The 24,709-nt window shown below is 38.6% G+C and overlaps 1 protein-coding gene across 6 annotated transcripts; it reads right to left on the reverse strand.

Annotated features, from left to right (window-relative positions):
* Positions 1–5,302: 5,302 nt before the first annotated feature.
* Positions 5,303–23,104, reverse strand: SH3GLB1 (SH3 domain containing GRB2 like, endophilin B1). Of its 6 annotated transcripts, XM_084527574.1 has the most exons (12): positions 22,908–23,050; positions 20,373–20,543; positions 19,368–19,509; positions 18,456–18,584; positions 17,636–17,769; positions 17,170–17,262; positions 14,956–15,042; positions 13,545–13,568; positions 11,036–11,125; positions 10,396–10,496; positions 6,761–6,992; positions 5,303–5,777 (listed from the first exon to the last, which is right to left on the reverse strand). In XM_084527574.1, exons 2-12 carry the CDS (start codon positions 20,418–20,420, stop codon positions 5,670–5,672), a joined length of 1,188 nt encoding a protein of 395 aa, XP_084383700.1. In that variant the 5' UTR covers positions 20,421–20,543; positions 22,908–23,050; the 3' UTR covers positions 5,303–5,669. The 6 variants fall into 6 exon arrangements, with proteins under 6 accessions (XP_084383700.1, XP_084383699.1, XP_084383701.1 ...); XM_084527573.1 differs by lacking the exon at positions 20,373–20,543 and having other exon boundaries at positions 22,908–23,104; XM_084527575.1 differs by lacking the exon at positions 20,373–20,543 and having other exon boundaries at positions 15,004–15,042; positions 22,908–23,103.
* Between the last annotated feature and the right edge of the window lie 1,605 nt (positions 23,105–24,709).

Raw genomic sequence — 24,709 nt, forward strand, 5'->3', positions numbered from 1 at the left:
TACATTTTCTTGCCATTCGCTCAGCTAAGATCCAGAATTCATCAAGCTACCCAATTTGTTTGGAGGGGTTTCTTACTGCCAGATGCCGCCCTGAATGCTCCATGTCACTGAACAATGGCAAGGGCACTAGCATAGAGGATGACTGAGGTCGCGTCCGTCAACTTGACGGATGTCTTTGCATTTTCACCAAACACAAATCCGCATAGCTAAGTGAAACTAACAAGCTTGCAATGTACTGCCTTGTACTTCCATTAATAGTTGTCTAATTAAATGGGTTGCAGCCCATTATACTGGAACATACCCAATAAGGAATTCTACTTAGAAAGGAAATAGGTCAGGATTGGGCTGTAAGCCAAGTTTAGCAAGCATTTTCTGCACCTCATAAATTCTCTAGGTGAATGAAATGGAGCAAGAAAATAAAAAGGTTTCAAGTAGGTCTGGGATATGGGGGTTCAACTCCAGTCTCCCAAGACTCAGGAAAGCCTGACACTAAATAAATACATACACTTGGTAGTCCATGGAAAATAAGGAAGCCTAATTCTGCAGTCCTTGTTTAGACACCACTTGTAACCATAGAACCAGAACGACAATGACTAACTTTCCATCGCCTCATACAGGGAGGAACGTCGTCTACTAGCTCCCATGGGAGTTTTTGTTGCACAAGATTCCAGGATTGAGCCTTTTCCCAGAAGTATTTATTTGAGACCAGATGACCACCTGACCATGTAAACCATTTGGTTGAGCTGGGATAAGAGAAGCCATAAAATGTAGCATCATCAATTACTGATGAGGCATTAAATCCTTTTGTTCTAAGTTGAAGTTGCATGGCTAGGTAGAAACATTACAGAAAATCTGAAAGATGGATTAAAACGTACCAGGTTGTACTGCAGAGTTTCACAAGGTTTCAGCATCTTCCACTGACAGTTTCAGTCTCCATTTTTGGGGGAACTGAAACTCTGTTTCGCTTTATGATAGAGTATTTTGTGCTTCCACGTGGAAGTAACAAAAGTTACTAATGGCACTCCTGACAGAAATATGATGTTTTTTAAATGGAACAGAACATTTGTTTCATAAGCCTCTCATATTTGTGGGCAGTCATGAGTGCTTTTCTGTGTACAACACTGAAATGGCAAATTCTTGTTTTTTTTAAAGTGAAAAACAAAGGACAAAAATGTTTGTTGCTGTTCCCAAACAATCCCACGGTATTGCAGTACCTGGCTTAAACCCCAGCCCAAGATCTATTTCCCAGGACCAGTTTTTAAGCCCTCCTAGCTTTCAATATAGGATGAAGTGAGTTCTGCTTTTCTAATTGTCTGATGCTATTATGTGGACAGCAGTACTAAAAGGTTTCACAGTGAATAATAGTTCTGATTTTGAAAACCCAATGTGCTTCCACAGTAAAGATACAGCCAGCATGAGTCCTAACAAGTTTTGCATTTGTTTTTTTATTTTCTGAATTGTAATATATTCTCAGTATGTTCTACCATTCAGAAAGCCCACGCCAGCTCCTTGTAAATTTGAAGGCCCCCCCATCTTTACTGTACAAAATGGAGGCAAGACCAGTCATACCTAATTAGCGTTTATGTCATCATGTATAAATCCCTACGATGCTACCTGCATGAGCACAGTTCAGGCCTACTGCAGTTAGACTACAAGTCAGCTACTAGACCAGTTCAGTCTAGACCAAAGCTGACACAAGTCCTTCAAAGTACAGCAAAATGACCCCTAAATACAGTTTTCCTCTCGGTTTGACTTAGAGATCAGTATGCACGTAGTAGAGTATACCTTATGCTATAGGAACTGGACTGTACACTATGGGGAGGAAATTCACTTATCTTGCAGATTGGTGCACGTGCCCCCTTGTTCTTCACTGCTCTTTAAAAAATAAAAAAAAATAAAATCCACAACAGATGTGCTCAAGCTTTCTTCCAATACTGCAGTTTTTAGGAATTAGCAATTTCTGCCCTCTTGAGCTGCTTATTTACTTCCACAAATTTGAGTTTCTTTTGGGGAGAGTTTTCTGAAAGCCTTGTTGGTCAGTCTCATACCAAGAATCAGAGCTGGGAGTAAACTAAGAAAGGAAGACAAAATATTTTAAATTCAAGGCATTTCCATATTTAGTACCACCAAACATAAAGAAAAAACAGGAAAATAATTCTATGACAAATCATATACTGCAATCTGACAGATTTCTAGAAACCCAGACTTGGGTACCACTAATCTAAAATATACCACTAATTTGGTTCTGTTCAATGTATTTATTGTCTTTACACCTTTCTTGAAGTGATTACTGGTATTATGCTGCAAAATTTCTATACAAAGGAGACTTCTTGTCATATTAAATCTTAGGCTTTAATAGGGACATCTTAATTTTTAAAAATATAATGACCTCTGAAAAAAGAGCAGAACCATTATGAAGCAACCCATATCCCCACAGGATTTAGCCAGGGTACCTTGCATGGTACTTTGTATTTAAAAGTGTTGTGTAATCAGCAGTATCTGTTGAAGTCAGCATATACTCTCAAATGTCTGCACTGTTGCCAAGTCTAAAAGCCAGATGGACAGACTGCTGATGGCAGAAACTAGTTGCTGGAACCAAGCAATCATGACCATGCTTTTCTGGCAAAAGCAGCCAGATATATCATACTTCTGGTGCTTGTTCTATGTCATGACTGACACAGGAGTAAAGAGCATTGTAGTAGGATGCTAAAATGACAATTGGTGTTAAAAGTGCTTCTGCAGATGCTTCGCTCTTATCAGTACAATTATTTAGAAAGGGCAGAAAACATTTGTCAAATTCACAGAATGAACTTTGAATGAAGCTGCTTAGTAGAAAGCATTTGAGAGGAGACTGGATGAGCCAGATATAATACAGGAAAAGCCATATTCCTTACAGATGCATTTAAGTTGCATATGTGGACTTCTGCCAGCTTCCTTTCTCAATGGTACAACAGAGAACCTCATGATGAGATAAGACAACAATAGCACCTTTCTTTACTTAGAAGAAAAGTACTTTTGGTTTAAAGAGAAGCAGGGGAATTAAGGATACAGAGTTGCAGTTTACATAAATGTGGTGGTTTTACCGTGCTGGGCAGCTAAACCCCACAACCGCTCTCTCACTCCCCCTCCTTTAGATAAGGAGGGGGAGAAGTAAAGCAAAGAACAACTCACGGGTTGAGATAAGGATAATTTAATTAAAGGGAAATAATTATAATAACTAAATAAAGACTACCATGAACTAAACAATTTAACTAAGGGGAAATAAAAGGGAAAGGGGAAAAAGGGAGGAAAACAAACAAACAAAATAAATGAAAGCTATATGGAAGTGCAGAGGAAAGAAATTACTCTCTACTTCCCACAAATGAGCGATGATTGACCACGTCCTTGAAGCAAGGCCTCAACGCACGCAGCCGGTGTTCGAGAGGAGGACCGACGTCTTCTCAACGAGAGCCCACCCCTCCCCTCTTCTTCCTGTTTCCACCTTTTATTGCTGAGTGTGACACCACATGGTATGGAATATCCCTTTGATTGGTTTAGGTCAGCTGCCCTAGTGATGTTTCTCTCCTCACTTTTTTGCCCACCCCCTAGGAGGGTTAGAGAAAGGCCCAATGCTGTGCCACTGCTGCTCAGCAGTAGACACAACACTGGTGTGATAACACTGCTGTTCCAGCTACAAGTACAGAGTACGGCACTGAATGGGCTGCTGCCGGGAAAGTTAACATTCCAGCCAGACCCAGTACAATAAACTAAAGTGTCTCTTGCACTTTTTTTTCAAACATAGATCAAGCTACTGATACATAACAGTAAGTAGTTTTTACTGCCAAATGTTGCCTTCATGTGGCTTCATTACTTGTATTTCCCTAAAACATGATAACTTCACAAAACACTGCTCTATAACATGTTACTGCATTTAAACAGGAAGTTAGGATGGTCCAGCTTAGCATAGTCAATTCATTATATTTCTGAAGTAGGTGACATTATTCTTGAAGATTCTATAAATTAAGTGAAATGAATACTGATTTGAATTTAAACACATTTGATGGGAGTTAGCATAGAACTATAGAAGACTAGAGAATGGTTCGTCACAGTCAATTTTTGGATTTTTTGTTTTTTCCTTGTAAACTCTAGAACTACAGCATCCTATTCCTCTTATTTAATGAATCATGAATTATTGATGGTGAATTATAACTTATCAGGAATTATTACTGTTGACTTCTCTAATCTTCACATTTAACAGACCAAATAAACCTCAGATTTTCTTGGTTCCTGCCCTGCTTTGTGCTTTAATGCAACCTCCGCACTTCAAAACTGAAGGAGACTACTGGAAGTATAATTCAAAATAGAAAACACCTTTTAATTAAACCAACACATGACCTAAAAAAAAACAACAAATTTCATCCCACTGAAGTAATTTGTTTTGTTGAAAGTTTCATCAATACTTGCTTGCACTGAATTTTAAAGTTGCTGATCAGAAGCATTCAACTAAGCACCTAGTACCAGCGTCTGCTGAGAGTTAAAGTTGACTTCCACAAATGTTACATCTTCCTGCAACAGAAGGAATTTCCTTCCACTGGAAAGTAAGTTATGCTCCTCATGCAACCAGTCCAATTCGATGAATTAAATCTACGGCTACTTCAGAAAAGATTGAGAGCAATCTATCCTTTTAACATTTTACAGCCTGAAAAAACTATTTATGAAAGAGTAAGGGGCATTTTTACCTCCTGCATACTTAAAGGAGGTCCTCTTGCAAAGCAGAAGCATAATATTACTTCAACCCAATCAGGACATGACAATAAACTGTGGCATAGGAAGTGTGAATATAGATTACTTTTACTCAGATTATAGTTTTTAATAAAAATGTAAATGTATGCTCATGAGAGATTAAATGAGTAGATACTTGGTTAGCAAAAATGTTGTGCTTGATTTAACATAAAGGCAGATTTGCACTTGAAAGAATCTTGATAGTTACTCAGAGTGAATTAGCCTCTTTTCTGGAAAGCAATTAAAGGATATGAATACAAAGCGAGATTAAAGTGTCAGAATGTGTGTCATTAACTTGTGTCAATACACCTATGTGCAGTTTAAAACCTCAACATACTAGCATTTTGCCTTACGTTTTCAACAGAGAGGACATCTGTTTTCATTTTTCAGCGGTGATTAAATGCACAAGTTACTCAGTGGATAGCCATACATTTGTACATTTGTACTCCACACGTGTTGGGAACAAACCCATATGGATTTATTTAAGGCTTACGTTTCATGTTTGTTTTGGATTATTCAAATAACGTGCATTACACCTGCATCAGTTCACAATAAGTTTATTTTATGTGAAGAAAAGCTTTGCCATTAATGAAAAAATTCAGTAGAAAACAGTACCTCCTGCTTTCAATCTAGGTTACTCAAAAGTAGAAGCTGGTATTAGTGAAAACTTCAGTAGAAACAAATCTGTAGGAAACATGTTCTTGGCACATGAAGTAAAAGCTTTAAACACATTAAGTTTGAATAGAGTATTTACCATGCAACCATGCTGGCAGAAAAGCCAGTTTGTAATGGCTGGTATTTGTCCCTCAAGAAAGAAACATGGAAGACACTTAAACCTGCTTACATAACATTAATTGTATATAAATATGGTGTCACCATAATTGACAGTCTTTACTCAGGCCAGCCATTTAGTTTAGCAGTTCTAAATAAGTAATAGGCACTTTGCCTTTCTGATTTCCCCTTTCACCCATCAGCCAGTCTGAATCCATGCCCGGGATACTATACACTGTTATCACCTAAAAAACAGAAACACATCATTATAATCTAATAATTGCCTAGGAAAAAAAGTCTTTAGTCTTTACAAGGTCTTAGAAACAGGATTAACCAAGGTAAACTAACCATCTGAGTATCTACAGAAAAAAAATCTAGTGCTCATAAAAATTATTTCATTGGTCCATGGAAAAGAAGTAAATATGGTAGCATATTTCAAATATTTCACCTTTTTTATGAAGTTTTTATTAATTACTGTTACTCTTTTTAGTTAGTTAGTTTGTTTGTTTTTTTAAATCCATGTATCTTGTATATTTTCCATCAACAGGCAACCTAAAAGCAAGTTCCCTGGATCTTCAAGTACATGACAGAAAGACAGGTGATGTTGATGGGCTACACCTTAACAGAAAATCTGAGGCCATGGCTTCCATCTAAGTCACTGTCTACGTAAGACAAAAGTCAAATAAAAATATGTAAGTAATGCACACATGAAAAAGTTATAACATTTTTTGCGGACGTTATTCTTCACTCAGCTACAGTCACATAAGTAGGTGACTTTATTTTATATCTTTGCCTGCTTTCTGTAGGCTTTCTGACTTTCAAGTATTAAGAATTCAATTAGAAGAGGATTAAGCACAGCACTACCACCACACCACCAAAACCAGAAGTGATTTTACTTCCATATTCTTCTCAAAATGCAACATCTCATGTTTGAAAGACTAATTATATTGATAACAGTGTTAGAGGTATGTTAAAAGGAAGACTGAACAGTTGAACCTTGATTATCTAGAAAATTCTTCTTGCAAGCTGAGCAGGTGTAACAGATGTTAACTCTCAGTATAGAACATCAGGGTATACAGGTACTGGACGCTAGCTTCTCAGAGTGCTATTGAAGTTTAATTAAAAAGAAAATCAACTACACAGATTTCTTCACGTAGCACATCTTCACTAGATAGTCACAAGCATTCTGAGTATATTCTTAAGTGACCGAGATACTTAGAAAACTTACCTCATCTGCAAGTAGTGATAACTCACTGCTGTTTGCAGCATCATAATCATAGAGAACTCTAGCTTTCCTGCTGCCACTTGATGACTTCAGTTCACTGATGCCTGAAGTAACTATTGAATTGCTTACTGAAGGCAATGAAGCAGAAGCTGAGGCCAAAACTGAGGGAGTAGAAATGCTTTGCACAGGAGTCGAGGAAGACTGATTATTGTTAGAGAGAAAAGTAGATGGAAAGCTGTAGGGAAAAACAAAACAAAACGACTTCTGGGTGAATCGGTTCTACATGCCTTCACACCTAAATCAGTATTCTTGCCTTCATCAGTTATGGATTAGACAGCAGCAGACAGCAGCAATTGGAAAGCACTGATATTTGTACAAACCTAAATGAAGATTTGTTCCTAATGCATAGTATAAACCAAACCAATATACTTTAAAATAAACATTGCCACTTAAAAAAAAATAGGCAAGTATTATTGGTCAGACTTAATTCACACTTCATTTTAATAAACATTTATTTTGGCAGCTCTGCCAGTAAGAGTAACCTTCACCCCCTCCTGCTAATTCCTTAGTTATATGGCTACACAAAGGTTTGTGTTAGTGAACCAGATCAGGGAAATAATATAGGTTAAAAACACAGCCCTCCTCTGAAAGAATAAAAAAAAAAAAAAAAAGACAGCTGTTTTTGTAGTCTAAATCGGTTTGTTGATCCAGCTAGCTGCGTGTTATAAAGCAAAAATATTTTTAACAGTAAGGATGAACTTAAATCAACTCAGGGCCCTCCTTTCTAGATCAGATTACTGCTTGTTCTTTGCCAGCTGTAGTGCTTGCCAGACACTTCCATAAAGTCAATTCCACTCATTAACCTGACTGAAAGCTAAGCCAGTAAATACATATACATATATATGAACTGATGGCAAAAAAGTGTTGCAACACAGAGGTGATACAACAGAAAGGACAGAACAACTTGTCTAAAAAGTGGAAGGAGCAGAAAGAAGAGCAAGAGAGCAACATATTTTGGGGTGGGGGATAAAGGGGATAGAGTTGCATGGTTGTGAATGATGAACTGTAAGACTGTGTTACCATCTTATTTCACTTTGCCCTGCATCCTGCGATACGGTTCCATGGCAGACAAAACTCATTTAGTAGTTGATGCAGTCATTCCTCACTGCCTGACTTTGTTCCAACACTCATCTGATTATACCCTAAGAGCAGGCCAGTGACGGTTTTGAAAAACGGCAGAGCTGACACACAGAAAAAGGTGAGGGTCAGCAAGGAGAATTAGTCCAAGTCAGGATGATGTGGGCCTGTAGCTCTATTTCCTTCCACGCTTCTTCTGACCAGTCTATGCATCAACTAGTCAATCAATTCCACACAACTTTCCTCATCAGTCCTTCTGCATAGATGCTTTTTCTTTACAATCCAGCATATGGACACGTTACCCCCCCACACTTTTTTTAATAAGCAAATCAAATCAGCAAAACAGAAGGAGAAAAATCAACACCACAGCATTTTCATAGGGATAACTCAGATGTGCCTTGTGACATATTTATTATTATCATAGTTGGCATTCAAAATTTAAAGGGATAATCAACTGCTTTTGAATATCACTAAATAACTGTTTAATATACTGTTAAACCTATTCTCCGTTAACACAGTAATTACTTGTGGATCATTCCGCTCAGTTTGAAAGGTCACTGGTTTGTACAGCTAGTGGAGAAGAAAACTAAAGACTTTCTAACCACCTGGTCAATCAGTAAAGCATTAAGTCTCACTTTTTGCAAAGCTCTATGGAGGTACATTACTGTAATTCTTCAGCTGTATAGAGATTGTCTGAGATTTAATTTTTTTTAAAGCACTTTAGTAGGAGTTTCACAGCGTGTGGAATAGTAAAGGGTAAGATGGAAGACTAAATGCTGCCAAAACTTAGGCTTGACTGTCAGGGAAGCTGAGAAAATTCAGAGCAAAAGCAGTTGTCAGAAAGAAAAAAAAGCCAGAGTACTAGGATATTTGAAATAGATTTGTTTAGTTAAATACAGGGAATAAACAAAAAAAAAAAAAATACTGATTTTAACCTGGGAGATTTGATTCTTTAAGCAGCCACTCAGAAGAAAAATGCAGTAGAGGGATAAGTAGCTGGCACTGCATTGAAGAAAAACATCCATAAAACTATGTCTACTTACTTAAAGAGAACTGAGTGAAAGTTTTCTTCTCACCCTGCCCACAACTGACTCTGGAGAGTACATCTGCAAAATCAGTGGTCAGCCTTGGAACTTGAATAGTCTCAATGTGAACTGGGTTAGGGTTTATGCCCTAGATTCTGTGCCAGATAAAACATTTAATATGCATCTACTCTGGGAACCAAGTTTTTGTTTCAAGTAACTATCCCACTTAGAGCTGGCACACCTTTGGTTCACTAAAGATCTCGAAACAAAAATAGCTCCTCACAGCTCTTGGCTTTCATGTGAGGATATGGCACAGCGTTGTTCTGAGATGTGTGAAAAGAGCACACGTAACCCAGCACTTCACATCCCTTTTTAACTGAGAGAGTGCTTGCAAATACAACCAAAACCTAACTGAGCTGCCTAGGCTATTTATTTTGTGGCTATATCTGCCTGTGTGTAACATGAGACGAACATCTCACATACCCTGTTCACCTACTTAATCCAATAGCTACCACAAATACTACCCACCACGTACTTATAAAATGAGAAACTCTTCCAAAGCAAGGAGTGCAACTTGAGAACCTGTCTGTTTTAATCCACATAAGCAAATAAACTTAAGTGGTCTGACTGAGGAACCTGGGATTTTTAAAAGCTTCCAAGCTTTTGGTCTTCTAGCAGTCATAATTTTATCTAAAATACTAATAAGATCATAGCAACATAAAGATATATCCTTCTGTTTTCCTAGAGGCAGTATTTTCTTCAAATATACTATTTTTATACCTCGTAGCAGTTTACATACATTTTAAACAAAGACAGCTGTTCTAAATATGCTATACATCCTAAAGCAAGAGATTTTAATGACAAATATGTTCTTTAGGTTAAACCTATCATGCTTAAAACTTTCTGTTAGGCAAGTAAACTAGGATAAGAGTACAAATTTTAAAAACAACTTCTCAAAATATTTGTGTAAATATACTTCACCTACTCTTTAATATAAGAGGCACTTGTCCTTATTTCAGTGAATGTTTATTCTCAAGCTTCAGTTCTAAAACTCGCATTCATGTGCTACCAAATTTTAAGATTGCATACTTCTTTCAGTGCAATGTAGCTTTAAAGACGTAGCTTCTTTAAAAAACAGATTAAAGATTTTTTGGAAAAGTCTTTAAACTATCTATTTAAACAAACTGAGGAAAGGACATCAAATGCCACAGGAAGTAGCAAGTCAGGAAAAGGACAAGAATTAAAAACACTTTTGTTTTTACTTCCTCTCCATGAAAAACAAAAGCAAAGATACTTTAGAGACAGTTCTTTAAAACAGCCACTACAGTAAACTTTGAAGTACAGACAACCCTTCAGTGCATATGCTCACCTAAATAATATGGTTTGGAATAGCCCTAAGACAGACTGGCTGGTAAAGAAAAATTTGAATGGAGAAACTGTATAAGAAGTTTTCTGAAGTTTTTACAGCATTACTACCTTCCAAGTTGTTTCTGGAGATCCAACATATATTGGTAACATTGTGCATAGTAGGTCATCTGAGCTTCAACAAAATCATTCAGACAGCGAAGATGATGTGCCTATAACACAGCAAGGAATTCAAGTTCTTAGCCTGCAAGAACTTCAGATTGCATCAGAAAGACTAGCCTACTTATCACATTGGTAAGGCCAACGTTGGGACAAAGGATTTACTCCACATAGGCACTGTGCAGGTGCCTATTTAGCAGGTAACTACAATAAAACATCACAAATCAGCTTAATCAAGCACAAAAAAATAGGTTCTGTCCAACAATCACGCCATTTACCTAATATTGTTTCCACAACAGGATATTTTAGCATGTTTTTTTTTTTTTTTTTTTATCTGATCTGGTAAATGGAAAGCTAAATTGAAAGGATAAAAATGAAAACACCTGAGTTCAAGGTAAACAGAAAATTAAGAATAAATTCACTGGATACTAAGGTATAATACAAAAAAAAAGTGTCTGTGGGATACTTTTTAAGGCAGTAAAGCAAAACCTAGTAGCCCACTGTTCCCAAGTAGTTTAAAACAACAACAAAAACCTACAGTAAAAGGAAGTGCCTGGATTTTAACTGTATTTCCCCCCTTTTGTGTACTCACATGTGTGCTGCTGATTCCTTCCAGCAGAAGTCTGGTAATCTCTGCTTGACGGTCAAATTCGCTCTGAGTAATTCGTACTTCCTGTTCAGACTAAAAGCAAGTATGCATATTAGGTACTTGCACAATGCACTCTATTACACTTTTCAACCACAACAGTCCAATTTTATTCAGAGCTACTCATACAAATGCATTTAATCACATGTTTAGGTGTTTGAATCCTGTGCTTTTTCTTTGCAGATCTTCACCACACAAAAATAAATAATTGCTTTCTAGGTTCAGAACCATCAAGACACTACCTATGTGACAAACACCTTTAACATCCGATACCTACCACATAGATCCAACATATGCAAAAGGAGGGCATTTTTCTGCCAGCAGTATTACCCCACCTCTCCCAATAACAAACCAAGTATTCATCAGCACAACAGTGTCTAAACCACAGGTTCTGCTAGCACAGCAGTGGCAGTCAAGGAGAGCGTGATTTTTTTCCATATTTCAAGTTGACATGGCTCTACTCCGATATTTAGGGTAAACCTGACATCATTTTGCCAGACAACCACACAACAATCAGCCAGACGTAATTCTGTGTCAGGATTAACAGGATATATCATATATTAATGTTGCATACTAACCACCAATCTACTAAAACTATTTCTGGAGTTTGGAATTGAGGTGTCTTAAAAAAAAAAATGTATCTGGACTATATCAAATGTTCTAATCCTAAATAGAGTAGAATTTCTATTAAGATGATTGGATTCAATTTTGATACTTAAATCCTTTTTTTTTTTTCCTCGTTACCTATCAAGGATTTTTAACTGGATCAAACAGCATCATAGTAGTTTTAAAGGACTTAATCTAGCACAAACCAAATTACTTCACAGTATTTTGGAAAAAAAAGAACAGTACTCAAAAGACACAAATACAGAGAAATCTATGTTGTAATATTTAAGACTTACTATTCCAAGACAGAATGTCCTCAGTCCTGGAATCTTTATTACCCTGCCTCAGTGCTTATATGCATTTAGTTCCTTCTGTTATTCTCCAGAAAGAAACCCAAGGGGGAAATCTGCATTAAATCCAAGATAGAGCAGTTACTCTTCTTAACACAATGAAGTAGGGAAATATATTTTCATGAAGCTATTTTTTTCCAGTTTCCTGAGGTTTTTATGTGGTTGCAAACATTTTGTTCTTGCATGGCATTAATGCTAATCAAAATGGAAAGCCATGTGGAAGGATCTTAATCTCAGAAATAAGCACAGAAGAATAACAGTTACTCAAGAAAACATTTTTCATCTAAGTCACCGCAGCTGTGAAGGCTTACACATTAATCAAGCACAGTGAGAAAGCAGCTATAGGGTACTGTGTGTTTCCTACTTAAAACTGAGAGATCATGTGTATCAAGTTACAAACTAATTACATTTTCCAAGTTTTCTGAGGCAAGAAACTTTGCTTGGAATTTTCCTATTAAATCTTTGTATTGATATCAGTGAAATCCATCTGGAAGTCCCCAAGAGAAACGAAAGAACAAGCAGTGGAGAACAGCAATTCTGATAGCCAAGAGGGGAAGAAAAGCATTCCCTTCTGTATAACCAATATCTTAATTTCCTCTACAAAAACAACAAAGTAATATGTAAACTATTTGGAGATAAAAAGGCTAGCCTTCCAGTTCTCCTAAAAAAGTTACTAACATTTTCTTTCTTCCTGCCAGGTAAGTAAACACATGAGAACAGGAAGCTGTAAGAGGACGAAACGTCCATGAGAGTAACTGACCAGCTGCCTTTAGGAACCTGTCCAGGTTTCTTCAGTGTGATGTGTGGGGTATAGTTTGTTCTGAATAGTACCTGCTTTCTATATGGTTAAAAAAAATGTACATAATTCATGACATGATTTAAAGCTTTCAGTCTCCCTTATGTTATAGAGAAGCTGAAGAACCACCCTTCAGCCCAGTTATTTTTCAGATGTGCCTACTTCCTAATTTCAATTGCTTAAGCTAAGCACTGCATTCTCTTGTGACAATATGGAGAAGGGCTGTAACAAAAAACAACAACATCACATGGGTTTATTGACATTTCTGGCACACACTCCAGCATTTTGTGTACTGCTTTATGTTCTGAGTAAAAGCTGATGGTCAGCATTTTTCAGGACAGGTTAGATTACTATACCCTTACCTTTCTGAAAATTTTCAAAAAAAAGCTTAAGGGTTCATTGTTAACAGGACACCTTGTCAATAACTTTTAAGAGACAGGTCTTGTAGTTCTTTTTCTAGTCTGTCTTGTCACATGACAGTCATATGGTAGTAAGCCGTTTCTGGCTAACTATTGCTTAGAATAAGACACGCTACAGACTTTGTATTGCCATTGGAATTTGGAAGTCCCTAGAGGGAACCAGAGTATTCTGATGAAATGCAACAGCATTAGACCAAAATCAACAACATGCAATATCCTTTATTACATTATACTAGCACAAGTTATTGTTTCAGAATTCTGCCATTTCTAAATTGTTTACTTACTTTTGTCACTTCCTCAGCCCATATCTAGTCAGCATTAAAAGTGTGGGGAAAAAATAAAAAAAAGAAAAAAACTTAGAGATTGGTGGTACTTTATTAGCAGATGCAACTCTATGCTGTCTTAATTATTTTCCTGTCCTCAGAACTCCACAGGGATTTGAGAGGCTCTATGAAAAAGTTAATTGCCTAAAGCCCTTCATATACAATGAAGCTAAATTAAGTACAGATAGCACTTAATCTCTGCAATATATTCATAAATAAGTTTATACACTGAAAAATACATGACATGTAGAACTTGATTGCTTTAAATATATACTTGTAACATTATTACAGTTAAAGATTTAAGATTAGGAAGTGATATGAATAAAACTAAGACACTATATGGATGAAGTTTGGTTATCTTGGTATGTTAGAATACTGCAAATTATGGAAAGCTATTCTCTGTTTAACACCACTCTAGATAAAGACCGAAACAGACAAATTAATGATTTCTCTTGCTAATACCATTACCAGTTTCTTATTTCACAAGAATTCCATTGAAACTAAGATTATTAAAATACTCTCAAACTGAGAATTCACAGAGAATTCAATAGGAGCACATAGCACAGTAGTCATAGAACTGCAAGGAATTTACTCTAGAACTTAATTACTTCAGCTTGCTATCCCAAACCCCTCTTGCAGTGCAGCTGTCCTTTAACCTCACTATTTCTGCAGTTCTAAGAAGATGACACAATCAGGACTTTGGTAGGAAGAAATGTCCATAAAAGCTGCAGAAGCAAGTTGAGACAAACAAACTTCTGTGCTCCTTTACCTGATCACAACTGAGAAATCTGTAACACTTACTGCAATGAGAACCACTATGCTGTGCAGATCCCAGATCCGAACTATGTCAGGACAAACTGTCGTACATTACTAATGCCCTCCTCCCCCACTTTAAGTACAGTTTTAGCACCATAATTGTGAATCTAAGTCCTCCACATATGTGACATTACCCAGTTCCAGATATTCATAAAACACAGCTTGAAGAAAATGAATAATTTCTGTGTATTCCTGGCTGTTTCACATCACTTATTCCTACCCCTATGATAACAACATGAAAATAAAATAATTCCTTTCCCTTCAATGGGTAAAACTAATTTCACAAGGGATAAAAAAATCAATTCCTTTGCAGCTTAGATTTACACTAATAAACGCATATGAATGCGAACACAGTATTGCATACTTTCAGATCATCGGAAGTATTTCTGATGAAAACATCTAATGCTATACATCAGAAGTGTATTTAGTATCCTTACATATAAAGTTAACTACAGACCCTGTTTGGAATGGAAAACGTCTGAAACAAAGCCAAATTAGCAGGATAGCAAGAGGAACCATTTGACAGAAAATGAATGAACACAGGAGGCCAACAAACCTTCAGCCATTTTACATGCAGCAAGTTGAGCACGTAAGAGACATTTACCATAATGTTATTCTCTTCAGGCTGAGAGGTGTTTAGTTGCTTAAGTACATAGATAAAAGACAAAAGCAAGTTACAACAGTGAATATAACAGGTGAACAGATTATTGGCACCAAACACTGCAAATATAAGCTAAGCAAGATTATGAACTGAATATTGAAATCCAAACAGTTTTATTTAGCTCTTCTAAATACTGATCTAAGCTACTTCAGTTGTACAATAAGCATGGTAAAAATAACTTCAAATACATCTACAACAGGAAAAAATGTTTAAAAGTAGATCCTAATTTAACACTTTATTCCATCCTGACAAAGTAGTGAAACAAATATTTCATTCAATACATATTGCTAGCCTATCAGGTTCAGCAGTGTTTGTCAGACATCTTCCTTCAAAAAGAAGTGAACCAGCAAAAGGCAAACCATTTCATTGCACCTATACCCATGTTAGCCTCCCTTTCTATATTGCAGCAGATAAAAGTATAGATGCAATTTTTTCACTTCTCTGGGAACTCTGAAATCCAATGCTTCTCAGACAGGCATACTGCTGTTAAAATGTAATTAAAGTTGAAGTATAGGCAAGGTAGTGATGTAAGAAGCCTCAAGTTTCATGCTCTACCACCACAAAATTACTTGTGAGTAAAACTGAATTACTTGCTATAAGAATATTTAAGACTGGTTAAGTAGCAACAGCAGCAACTGTCAATAGTTTTGTCCAAGCATGCAGATCTGGATGATTACACTGTTGATGGAACTAATAAACTCAATATAGAACCTTCCTTTTAATAGTAAACTAAGCAGGAACAATTTCCTCACAGTATTTCTATTTAAGAAGTACAGAATATACCTGCTACCATGATAATACGCAAAACTTTTTTTTTCTTGAGGGAGGTTTTGGGGAACAGGGAACTTTGGAAAAATCCAAGTAAAGGAATAGTTTATTATCCATTGCTTCTCTATTCAATGCAAGATGACTAATAACCTGCTCTGCACTCCATTGGTAATCTTACTAATTACAGAAAGCTTGACGAGCAGAAAATTAACTTTTTGCATAAAATTAACATAACACAGGGGAAAATGTGTACACGGATCTAAAAACCTATCAACAGTTTAAATACATAGGGATAGCATGCATGACACGGAGGATTGACAGAGGCAGAACTGTAAGGCAGATGTATTTGTTCTTTTTTTTTTTTTTTTTTTTTTTAAAAAAGAAGTGATTACCACCCCAAAGATGTGAGGTGCTTTATCTGTGCAGCTTAGTCACACCAATGATGCTGAGGTCTTTAGGACAGTGATCTATTCACCAGCAAAGTCTGAGAGTCCCACTTCTGCCTCTTCATGCTACACACCACACACATTATTCCTGGGCATTTAAACTATCTTTATTTCTTCAGAATCTAAGTGCGTAAAACCTACTACACTAAATGCCCTAACCCCTAAGGCAGAGGGTTGTGGGGTGGTGGAAATCACGTCAGTATCCATCGTTTCTTTAACTAACAGTTGCAATTTCAGTCAATAGATAGTTGTGAAAATACTTCAAGCACATGCTGCTGAAATTGCATACATTTGATTAACTAGTCTGCATTACTTAAAATACTGAATTTATAGATATCTCAGCTTTTTAGTTAAGGCAGTGACAATGGTTAAGAGATGCAAGTTTGAGTCTTGTTATGTGAAGCAAGAAAATACAAAATTTTGATATAGTGACGTTAAGTCTAGATGAGTATGTAAATTGGGATTGTATGTATGCTTCAACACTTGCAAAGATTCAAATAAATAAAATCTAAATCCTGGTATTTATTTTAGTTTTATTACATGACAAAGGTGTTTCATCACAGATTTCCTAAAGACGCGATGTGATTTATACTTTCAAATGTCTGGCAGATAGTAGCAAGTTATTTTTGGCACTACAGGCTCATCTAGTAGTGAACAAAGGTAGAATATTTACTTGGATCAACTAAATTCAACTGAACGGAAACCTAAAAATAAAAGACTAATATCTTGATCAGCAATTCACTTCCATTTCCTTGTGACACATTTCTAGTAAATTATCTCGTCTAGAAAAAAAAAAAAAGGGATGGCAAGAAGCTAGTACTGGAAACCTAACCAAGAAGTCAGACTTATTTATAACAAGTGTGAAAGTTATGGACAGGTTTAAAATACTACTTACTGCGGCTCGAGCTTCTGCAACTTTTGCCTTCTTCAATCTGGTTTTTGCTGCATCCAAATCCAGTCTTTTATTTTGTAATAGTTTACGTTCTTTCTGAAAGCAAGTTAGGTTAGTTCATGAGATAAAGTACATATCCAAAAGCAAAATCCTGTCTATTTGAATCCCTTCTCCCCACCCCAGTATCACATACAAAAAGCGTTCTCCAGCTGAACAAAGAAGCAGAATTAGCTCCTAACTATTCTCACACAGTTTATACTCAAGGTATGTACCTTTGAAGTACAATAGTTATAAAAAGCAAGACTTCAGAATTTTGATGGGTCAAAAGGAAGGAAAATACAAGGGCACAATTTTATCTGACCTTTTCTAAATTAGTTTGAGGAAACCAATAGTGCACAGTTATCTACCACTTCAGAGATTTACACTTCCAGTCATTTTGAAACGCTGAAGAACACACGCTTCAACTTACAGTAATAGTTTTGTAGTCTCCTTCAATGAAGTTTTTTAGGGGAGTAAGAAAGTTTATAGCAGAAGTCTGAATTAGTTCTCTGTCTGCTGTTCCAATTCGCTTTTGTGTCTCTCCACATTTAATGAGTGCATTTCCTGTAAATGAGAAAATATGATAGTTTCATAGCAATTCAGGCAGGTGGTTATCAAAACAAGTTACTATGGGAACAAGAATCAAAGCCAACAGTTTGAAAGACAATCCAACACCATAGTAGATACTTTCAAAATACATTAGAATCACCTAATAATGCTAATTCTTCTTGTTTTATATTAATATCAATCACAGGAGAAGGCCAGATTTCAATACATATAGATACAGCATTGTAGAAGGTGCATTAGATATGGAAATGCCATTGTGCACACCTATGTTAGGATTGGATATTGTAATCTCTATATTAATCTAACAACTTCCTTCCCTTGTACCACAGTAATTAGACGAGTACTTGATAGCAAGGAAAACACCTTCTTAGCTACTAGAAAATGCTTCTCTTCTCACTCCCATGATTAACTCCAACTTCATGCATGTAGCTTTTGTACATTAACTGAACAATACTTGGAAGTTTTGCTGTAAGTTAAGTAAGGAAGCTCAAGTTAGTACATTAGGAATACAGTTCTCATTAGTATGTTTCAACAAAGCCTCAAGACTGAGTTCTCAGACAACACTTTTGTAACAAAAAGGTAACTTCCTAGAGGAAGATGAGAAATATAATTTTACATTGTTTAGGAAAGAGGAGATCTGTGCATTTTCCCCCCTCTCCCCTTCATTTGCTGCTTTCACTTACCATAGGCTGTTCCTGGGCCAAATTCATTACCAGCATCGATCATATACTGGCCTAATAACTCTGGATTATTCATACGACTTGGTGCTTTCCGGTCCAGTTTCTCATACACAAATTCTTCTATCCTGGCATCTAAAAAAAGAAAGTGTTCTTAAAATACTGTCACTCAAAACACAACTTACAAGTAGAAAAGAAAACAAATGAAAAGGAAAAAGAATGCAGAATTTCTAAACCCAGACATTCAAACTCAACATTAAGCAAACAATGTGAAGTTGAATATACTGTTCTTGGAGACTACCTATATTCCACATTTATCACGCTTGCTTCAAGAGTTTCTTAGTCTTCCATGAAAGTAAAAAGTTATACTTTTTGTTTCCCTCCTGTAATGGGGTTTTAAAAATTTGGCCAGAAATCTTCACTCTACCTTAAACACTTCTCCTTAAATACAAACCAAAAGAAGTACCACACACAGAAAACCACAAAGCTGGGGAAGTCTAGATGCTACGGAAGACCCAGCATCTAGAGAACATAGGTATTTAGTAAAGGAATTGTTAGAGACGGACATTTCAGTTCATCTTGCCTGCTTCAAGATGATTTGTATTATGCAGGAAGCTTAATATAATGAAATAGAGCAATGAAATTCCTTGAGCCACTGCATCTGCATGAAAAACTTTAGAGTTCTTACAGACTTTAGAGTTCTTACAGTTCTTATAGAAGAACAGGAAGAAAGCAATTGGTACAGCACCTCCTATTCCCAGTAGCTCTTCAAGATGTGCCCCTCTGTAACTGCAGCCTTTAAAACTGCTGTAGTTAGTCATAATTTAGGCAATACCTATGCCAGTAAACATTGACACTGACAAGGCTATGAATTCAAAAGTTGAAAAAAAAAAAAAAAAAAAAAAAAGGACTCCTTACTTGGATTTGGCTGCAATAACACTTCTGTTTGTTTCATTATTTTCTCTGTCCACAGCTTAGTGCATTCTGCTTTGCTGAGGAGGTTCTCCAGGTGAGCATCCAGTTCAGTCTTCTCTGCTTGACCAAGCTTTTCTTCTGTGAACTATGGTTAGTCAAACAGGTTGAAAACAGTTAATTCATAGAAATAGTTTCCCAGTGCAAGTTTAAGACAGTAACTATTCATTCTCATAATTTGCACATCACGTTATTCAGACCACTGAAAATCTAAGGATAGATTTGAAAGTTAAGTTCAACAATGCACCATTACTATCAGCAAAAAAAAAAAAGGGGGGGGGGGGGCTTTTTACTCACACTGAGAAGAGGAGGGTAATTTACAACATTATGAAGAAATCTGCTCTACCTCCTCTTCTTGCTACCAAGAGTTCTCACTTGAAGCATTTTGTCCAACTTTGCACAGTGCTCATGAAAATAAGAGCCAAGAGAGTCCAGAGGTAACAGAGGCAGCTACGAGATTACTTCAGCCTTGTAATTAAGGCTGTTCCTTCTCCCATGGGGAAAGCTGAAGACGTGACAGATTCTCACTGCAGATACCTTCACTGTATTTAAAGAGTGCTATCCTGTCTACAGCAAACAGGGCAAGAAGCAGTGGGTTCAAAATTCAGTATGATGATTCAAATCAGCCACGAGAGAAAGCTTTCAAGGCAAGGACTGAATTTTAAAATAAGACTGTCCTGGGAAGTTGTGGAATATACACTGGGGGGGAGAGGTGGGAAACACACGACACATTTTAGAATAAGTCAGACAAATGCTTTAGCAACTGTTTAGATAAAACTGATCCTGTTAAGCTTTACAGAAACAGTACATTGACCTCCCGAGTTCTCTTCCAATCTGTATTTTCAATGAAATCCAACGCAACTTCATTTAGCTAAATAAATACAGCAGATGATTCATTTCAGTTGATATTAAATTCATGTAGAGTCTTATTACTTCACAACCAGTTCATACCTCAATCCCAGTTCTCTGGGAGAGAAGGAGAAGGAAGACATGTTTCATGTCATGGAACAAAACAAAACCGGAACTAAGGGCTTGGCCTGACTTTCCTCGGATCGGTGGTTCCGCATGATGATGATCTCATCACTTGACAGCCTGTTCAAAGGCAGGCATTTTCAGAAGAACCTGGTTTAGAATTAAATCCTTAACAGTCTTTCCAGTTAAGAAAGCAATACTAGAAGCACTCCAACTGTTAAACATGATTCTTAGTAAGCTCTTAGGTGGAATAAACTCCCAGTAAAACACGAGAACATAATACAAATAAAACCGCGTTGTCCAAGTTTGTTTTAATTTCCACTTCACTTAGAACAAAACCAGCTTTGATAGTACGCACATCTGAAGTCTAGAGGCATGCTGCAACATTTCGGGTTGTACATAAAAGTAAGCTGCCTTAGTAAGAAAGTTCACCTGCAGTATAGGGAAGGAATAGAATTTAGGTACGGACCTGCTACTACTACTGTTTAAAAGGCTCCTTAAAGCAACATCAAGCACTGTAAGCAGTTCTCAAAAAGGTTTTACAGATTCATTAGAATACAATATAAAATGGCTTTGAATTTGATTAACTACAAAGAATTGTATTTGTTTACAAAATGGCCTTTTACACTTAGTATTTTCAGAACTCTACTTTGCAGTGAGGGCTTCCATGTTAGACTTCCTGTACCCATTTAAAGAAAAAAAAAAAAAAAAAAAAAAGCAATACAGACCATATGGAAAATAGAAGTGTGACAGTATGGATTCCAGAACGGCCTTCTGTAGCAAGTCACATCAGCAAGATACCTATCAAGCTATCACTATTAAATTCCAAATATACACACAGGTTGCCTGAAGGTGACCAGCTTACAGAGAAGGAAAGTGTACTGTTCTGCAAACAACTGGGTTACTGTGGCCCCAATGGCATTTTGGGGTTGCACTGCAAAATTCCTAGAAGTTACATCAAGAGAGCCTCTAACTTCAGGTAGAAGTCACGGACAATAAAAGCATTCCTACTACTAAAGAGGAAAAGCCCAACTCATTCCCATCTGCTATACACGCAGCTTGTCAATTACAGAGCCTGGCAAGAGGAACAACACATTCCTACTACTACACTCTGTAGCATTATTTATTTTACCTCAAATACTACACTCATTTTCTGCTTTGCTCCACAAATTGGAACTGCTGCAAGATTCACTGAGAACAAGTCATTCAAAGCATTTGCTACTCGATGGAAGAAAGGAACTTCGCCATAGATAAGGAATGTAGAAATGAATATAGCAGCCTGAATATGGAATATTCACAGATAAAAAGGTTTTCTGGAACATAAGCATCAGGTGCTCGTTAGTCCCAATCCCCGTTGAACAGAAAAGCCTGTGAAACACTAACAAGGTGTTCACTGTCTTTTAAGATGGCTGAAGTAAGTTGAAATGGAAGTCAAGTGGTTTTTTTACATACCCTTTTATGCTGCTGAACTGTTTCATTCGTTTGTTTGTTTCTAGTATCAAAGCAACTACTGTCAGATTACACCATGTTATCCAATGATAACTGAACATAAAAAAGCGAATCCACAAACAGGCTGCCTCTCAATCTCATCTGTAGGCCTCCCATAGCCAGTGTCCCCCCCCCCCCCCACACACACACACACACACGAGAGGAGCAGCAGTAGCGCACCCAGCATTAGCGACTCAGACTGCAATAACGTGTGAAGGATTCACTCCTCCCCCTCAGGGGCTTCATTACGCATCTCATTTTAGGAGAAAGTGACAAAAATCGCAAGGTCCCATCACAGGCTCTTGCAACAAGGGGTGAACTTCACGTCCCTTTTTCCCTTGGCCAGCAAAAAAAGCTAAAGGGGCGGAGGCTGGAAAGGAAGACAGGCTGGGAAGCCGTGACAGAAGCCGGGGAGGGGGGTGGGCATGGAAAGAGCTCCATCACAAAGGAAAGCCACAACTACTACTTGAAGTTAATTTCAATCTAAGTAACAGTGTTTCCTGATGAGTTCGTATTTTCAGCGCTCTGCTGTGCTGCTGATTGCCGGTTCTGCTCGAACACGGAGATTTAAGCCAATACACCAGCCTGATCACACCAGATAACCGCTTTAATCCCGTGCCAAACCTGACCGTGACCCACGGAAAAAACCACGAGAAACCACAGCGAATTACTGCGCTCTGCTCGGACCTCCACCTCCCCACAGGAAATCTGCTCAGGTTTGATTACGTAAAGAAAGAGGCTTACGGCTCAAGGCAGCGGCGAAGGAACAAAAGCCAATTACAGTACCCTCAGCGCGAGGAAAGGGGAAAACCGACTCAGAAACAATAGGCTGCCCAACGAGCCCCGAACCAGCCCAGCCCAGCCCAGCTCGGCAGCCAGCAGCCCCGGCGCGTCCCGTCGGAGCCCCGGTTCCCCCGACGGAGCCGCAGGAGCACGGGGCTGTCCCCAGGCCAACGCCTCGCGACGGCCTCACGGAGCCCAGTCACGGCGGTGCCCCCTCCGCCCCACCCCGCGAGGCGGCCCTACCTGCACGGCGCGGCTCAGGAAGGTGCCCGCGTCGGCCGCCAGCTTCTTCACGTTGAAGTCCATGATGTTCATCTTGCGGCGGCGGCCGCCGGAGCTGAGTCAGCGCCGCGCCGCCGCCGCTCCCGGCCCGGCCCGGCCCTGTGGGGAGCCGCCGGGGGGAGGGCCCGGGCCCGGCGCCGCCGCCGATTGGGTGCGTCCGTGGCGTCAGGCGCAGGGCCCGGATCGGCCGCGGAAGGGACGACGGCGAGCGCGGCGCCGGGGCGGGGCGGGGCGGGGCGGGGTGGGACCGGGCGGGCGGCGCTTCCCGCCGCTGGGGGCGGCCCTGAGGGGCTGTGCGGGGCCGTGCCTTGCGCGCCGCCCGAGGGGAGCGCCCGCCGTTCCCGACTGCCTCAGGGCGTTCTGTGAGAGCGTGAGCCGGGCACAGCGTGGGAGCGGCCGTCCAGAAACTGTTGGTTTTGTGCAGAGACACAGCTGGAAAGTAGCAGCAGAACGGCACAGGAGGATTTGAAAACGCCTCGAGTATCATAGTGTAACCTAACGCCACCAATAAAGCAAGTTAGAAGAAAATAGCCTCTGGTTTTAATATTTTTTTCCACTGCTTTAACATCCCTCGTTATTAGTTTTGAATGCTCAAGAAGGAAAAAGAAAAGGACCTTTGGCATGGGCTAGCTAGTTTGAAATGTTTACAAGGTGTTATCGTTAGCCATGAATTAATATTCCCTGCTTGAAAGTGAACCTGGTCATTTGGTGAGGTAATTCACCGGCTAATCCCAGTGTAAAGTAACCCCGGGCTAGGTTTGATAAAGTTGGAGGAAATCCTAGGGCACGAACGCAGGAAGTGAATTCCAGAACAAGGAAGTAACTGGAAGAACCAACACAATCTTTCTGAAGGGCTGGTCAGATTCCAGGAATTAAAGCCAAAACAAAAGCCAGGCCGTGTCAAGTTCCCATTGCACCCATAGCACTGCTGCTAAGGAGAGGACCTGAAAGTTATTGTAGGCGTGCGTTTACCTGAGCATGTTCTACCAGTTTCAGCTTTTATCGTGTCACTTTATTATATAATAGACACTTATGTGTGTAACTGTTTATATACAAAAAGTATGTGGCATGTTTGTTTCCATTGCTTAAAGGAGTTCTACAAGCATAATAAGGTCTCAGGAGTCTCTGGTGTTGGAGACAGTGCTGTGCTCTAGGTGGTCGCATAAGAACTGGTTAGTATGTCTTGTGATATAAGCGTGCAATGTGTGAAAAGACAGTACCATCAAAGATTTTACATTTGGAGACACCAGTGTAATTATTTATTTTCATAGCTTTCATTGGTGTTGCCAATAGTTCCCAATGATGTCCCACAACAAGACAGAGATGCCAAACAACTGAGTGCAGGGTTGCCTGACCCTGAGGCAGAAGCATCACCTCAGGAGAGAGGTATCCCAGGAATGCCTGGGACAAGGGGGTGTGTTCAGGCAGGAGTTCACAAAAGCCGACGTGGTCTAGCTCTGGCCAGAACAAAATACTGCTGATTCTTCTCTGAAACTTGCACCCTATTGCTGCCCATGGCATACAGGCCTCACCAATCAGAGAGGAAAGTGCTGCCCTCTATGGCATATTGACAGCCTTGACACTCACCTCTTTTCTTCAGAAAATGGGGAGATACCTCTCCTTTCCTTGGAAGAGGAGGAAGACTGATCTATTAAGCCCCCAAGGGATAGAGCACTCTTGTAGGCTTTGGAATACCTACTTTTAATTGTTTCTTTCCTAGGGAGTGCTAAACACAACAGTCCCACTTCTTAGGGCTGTGACTT

This window comes from Aythya ferina, assembly GCF_964211825.1.
Source record: "Aythya ferina genome assembly, chromosome: 8".
NCBI classification, from domain to species: domain Eukaryota; kingdom Metazoa; phylum Chordata; class Aves; order Anseriformes; family Anatidae; genus Aythya; species Aythya ferina.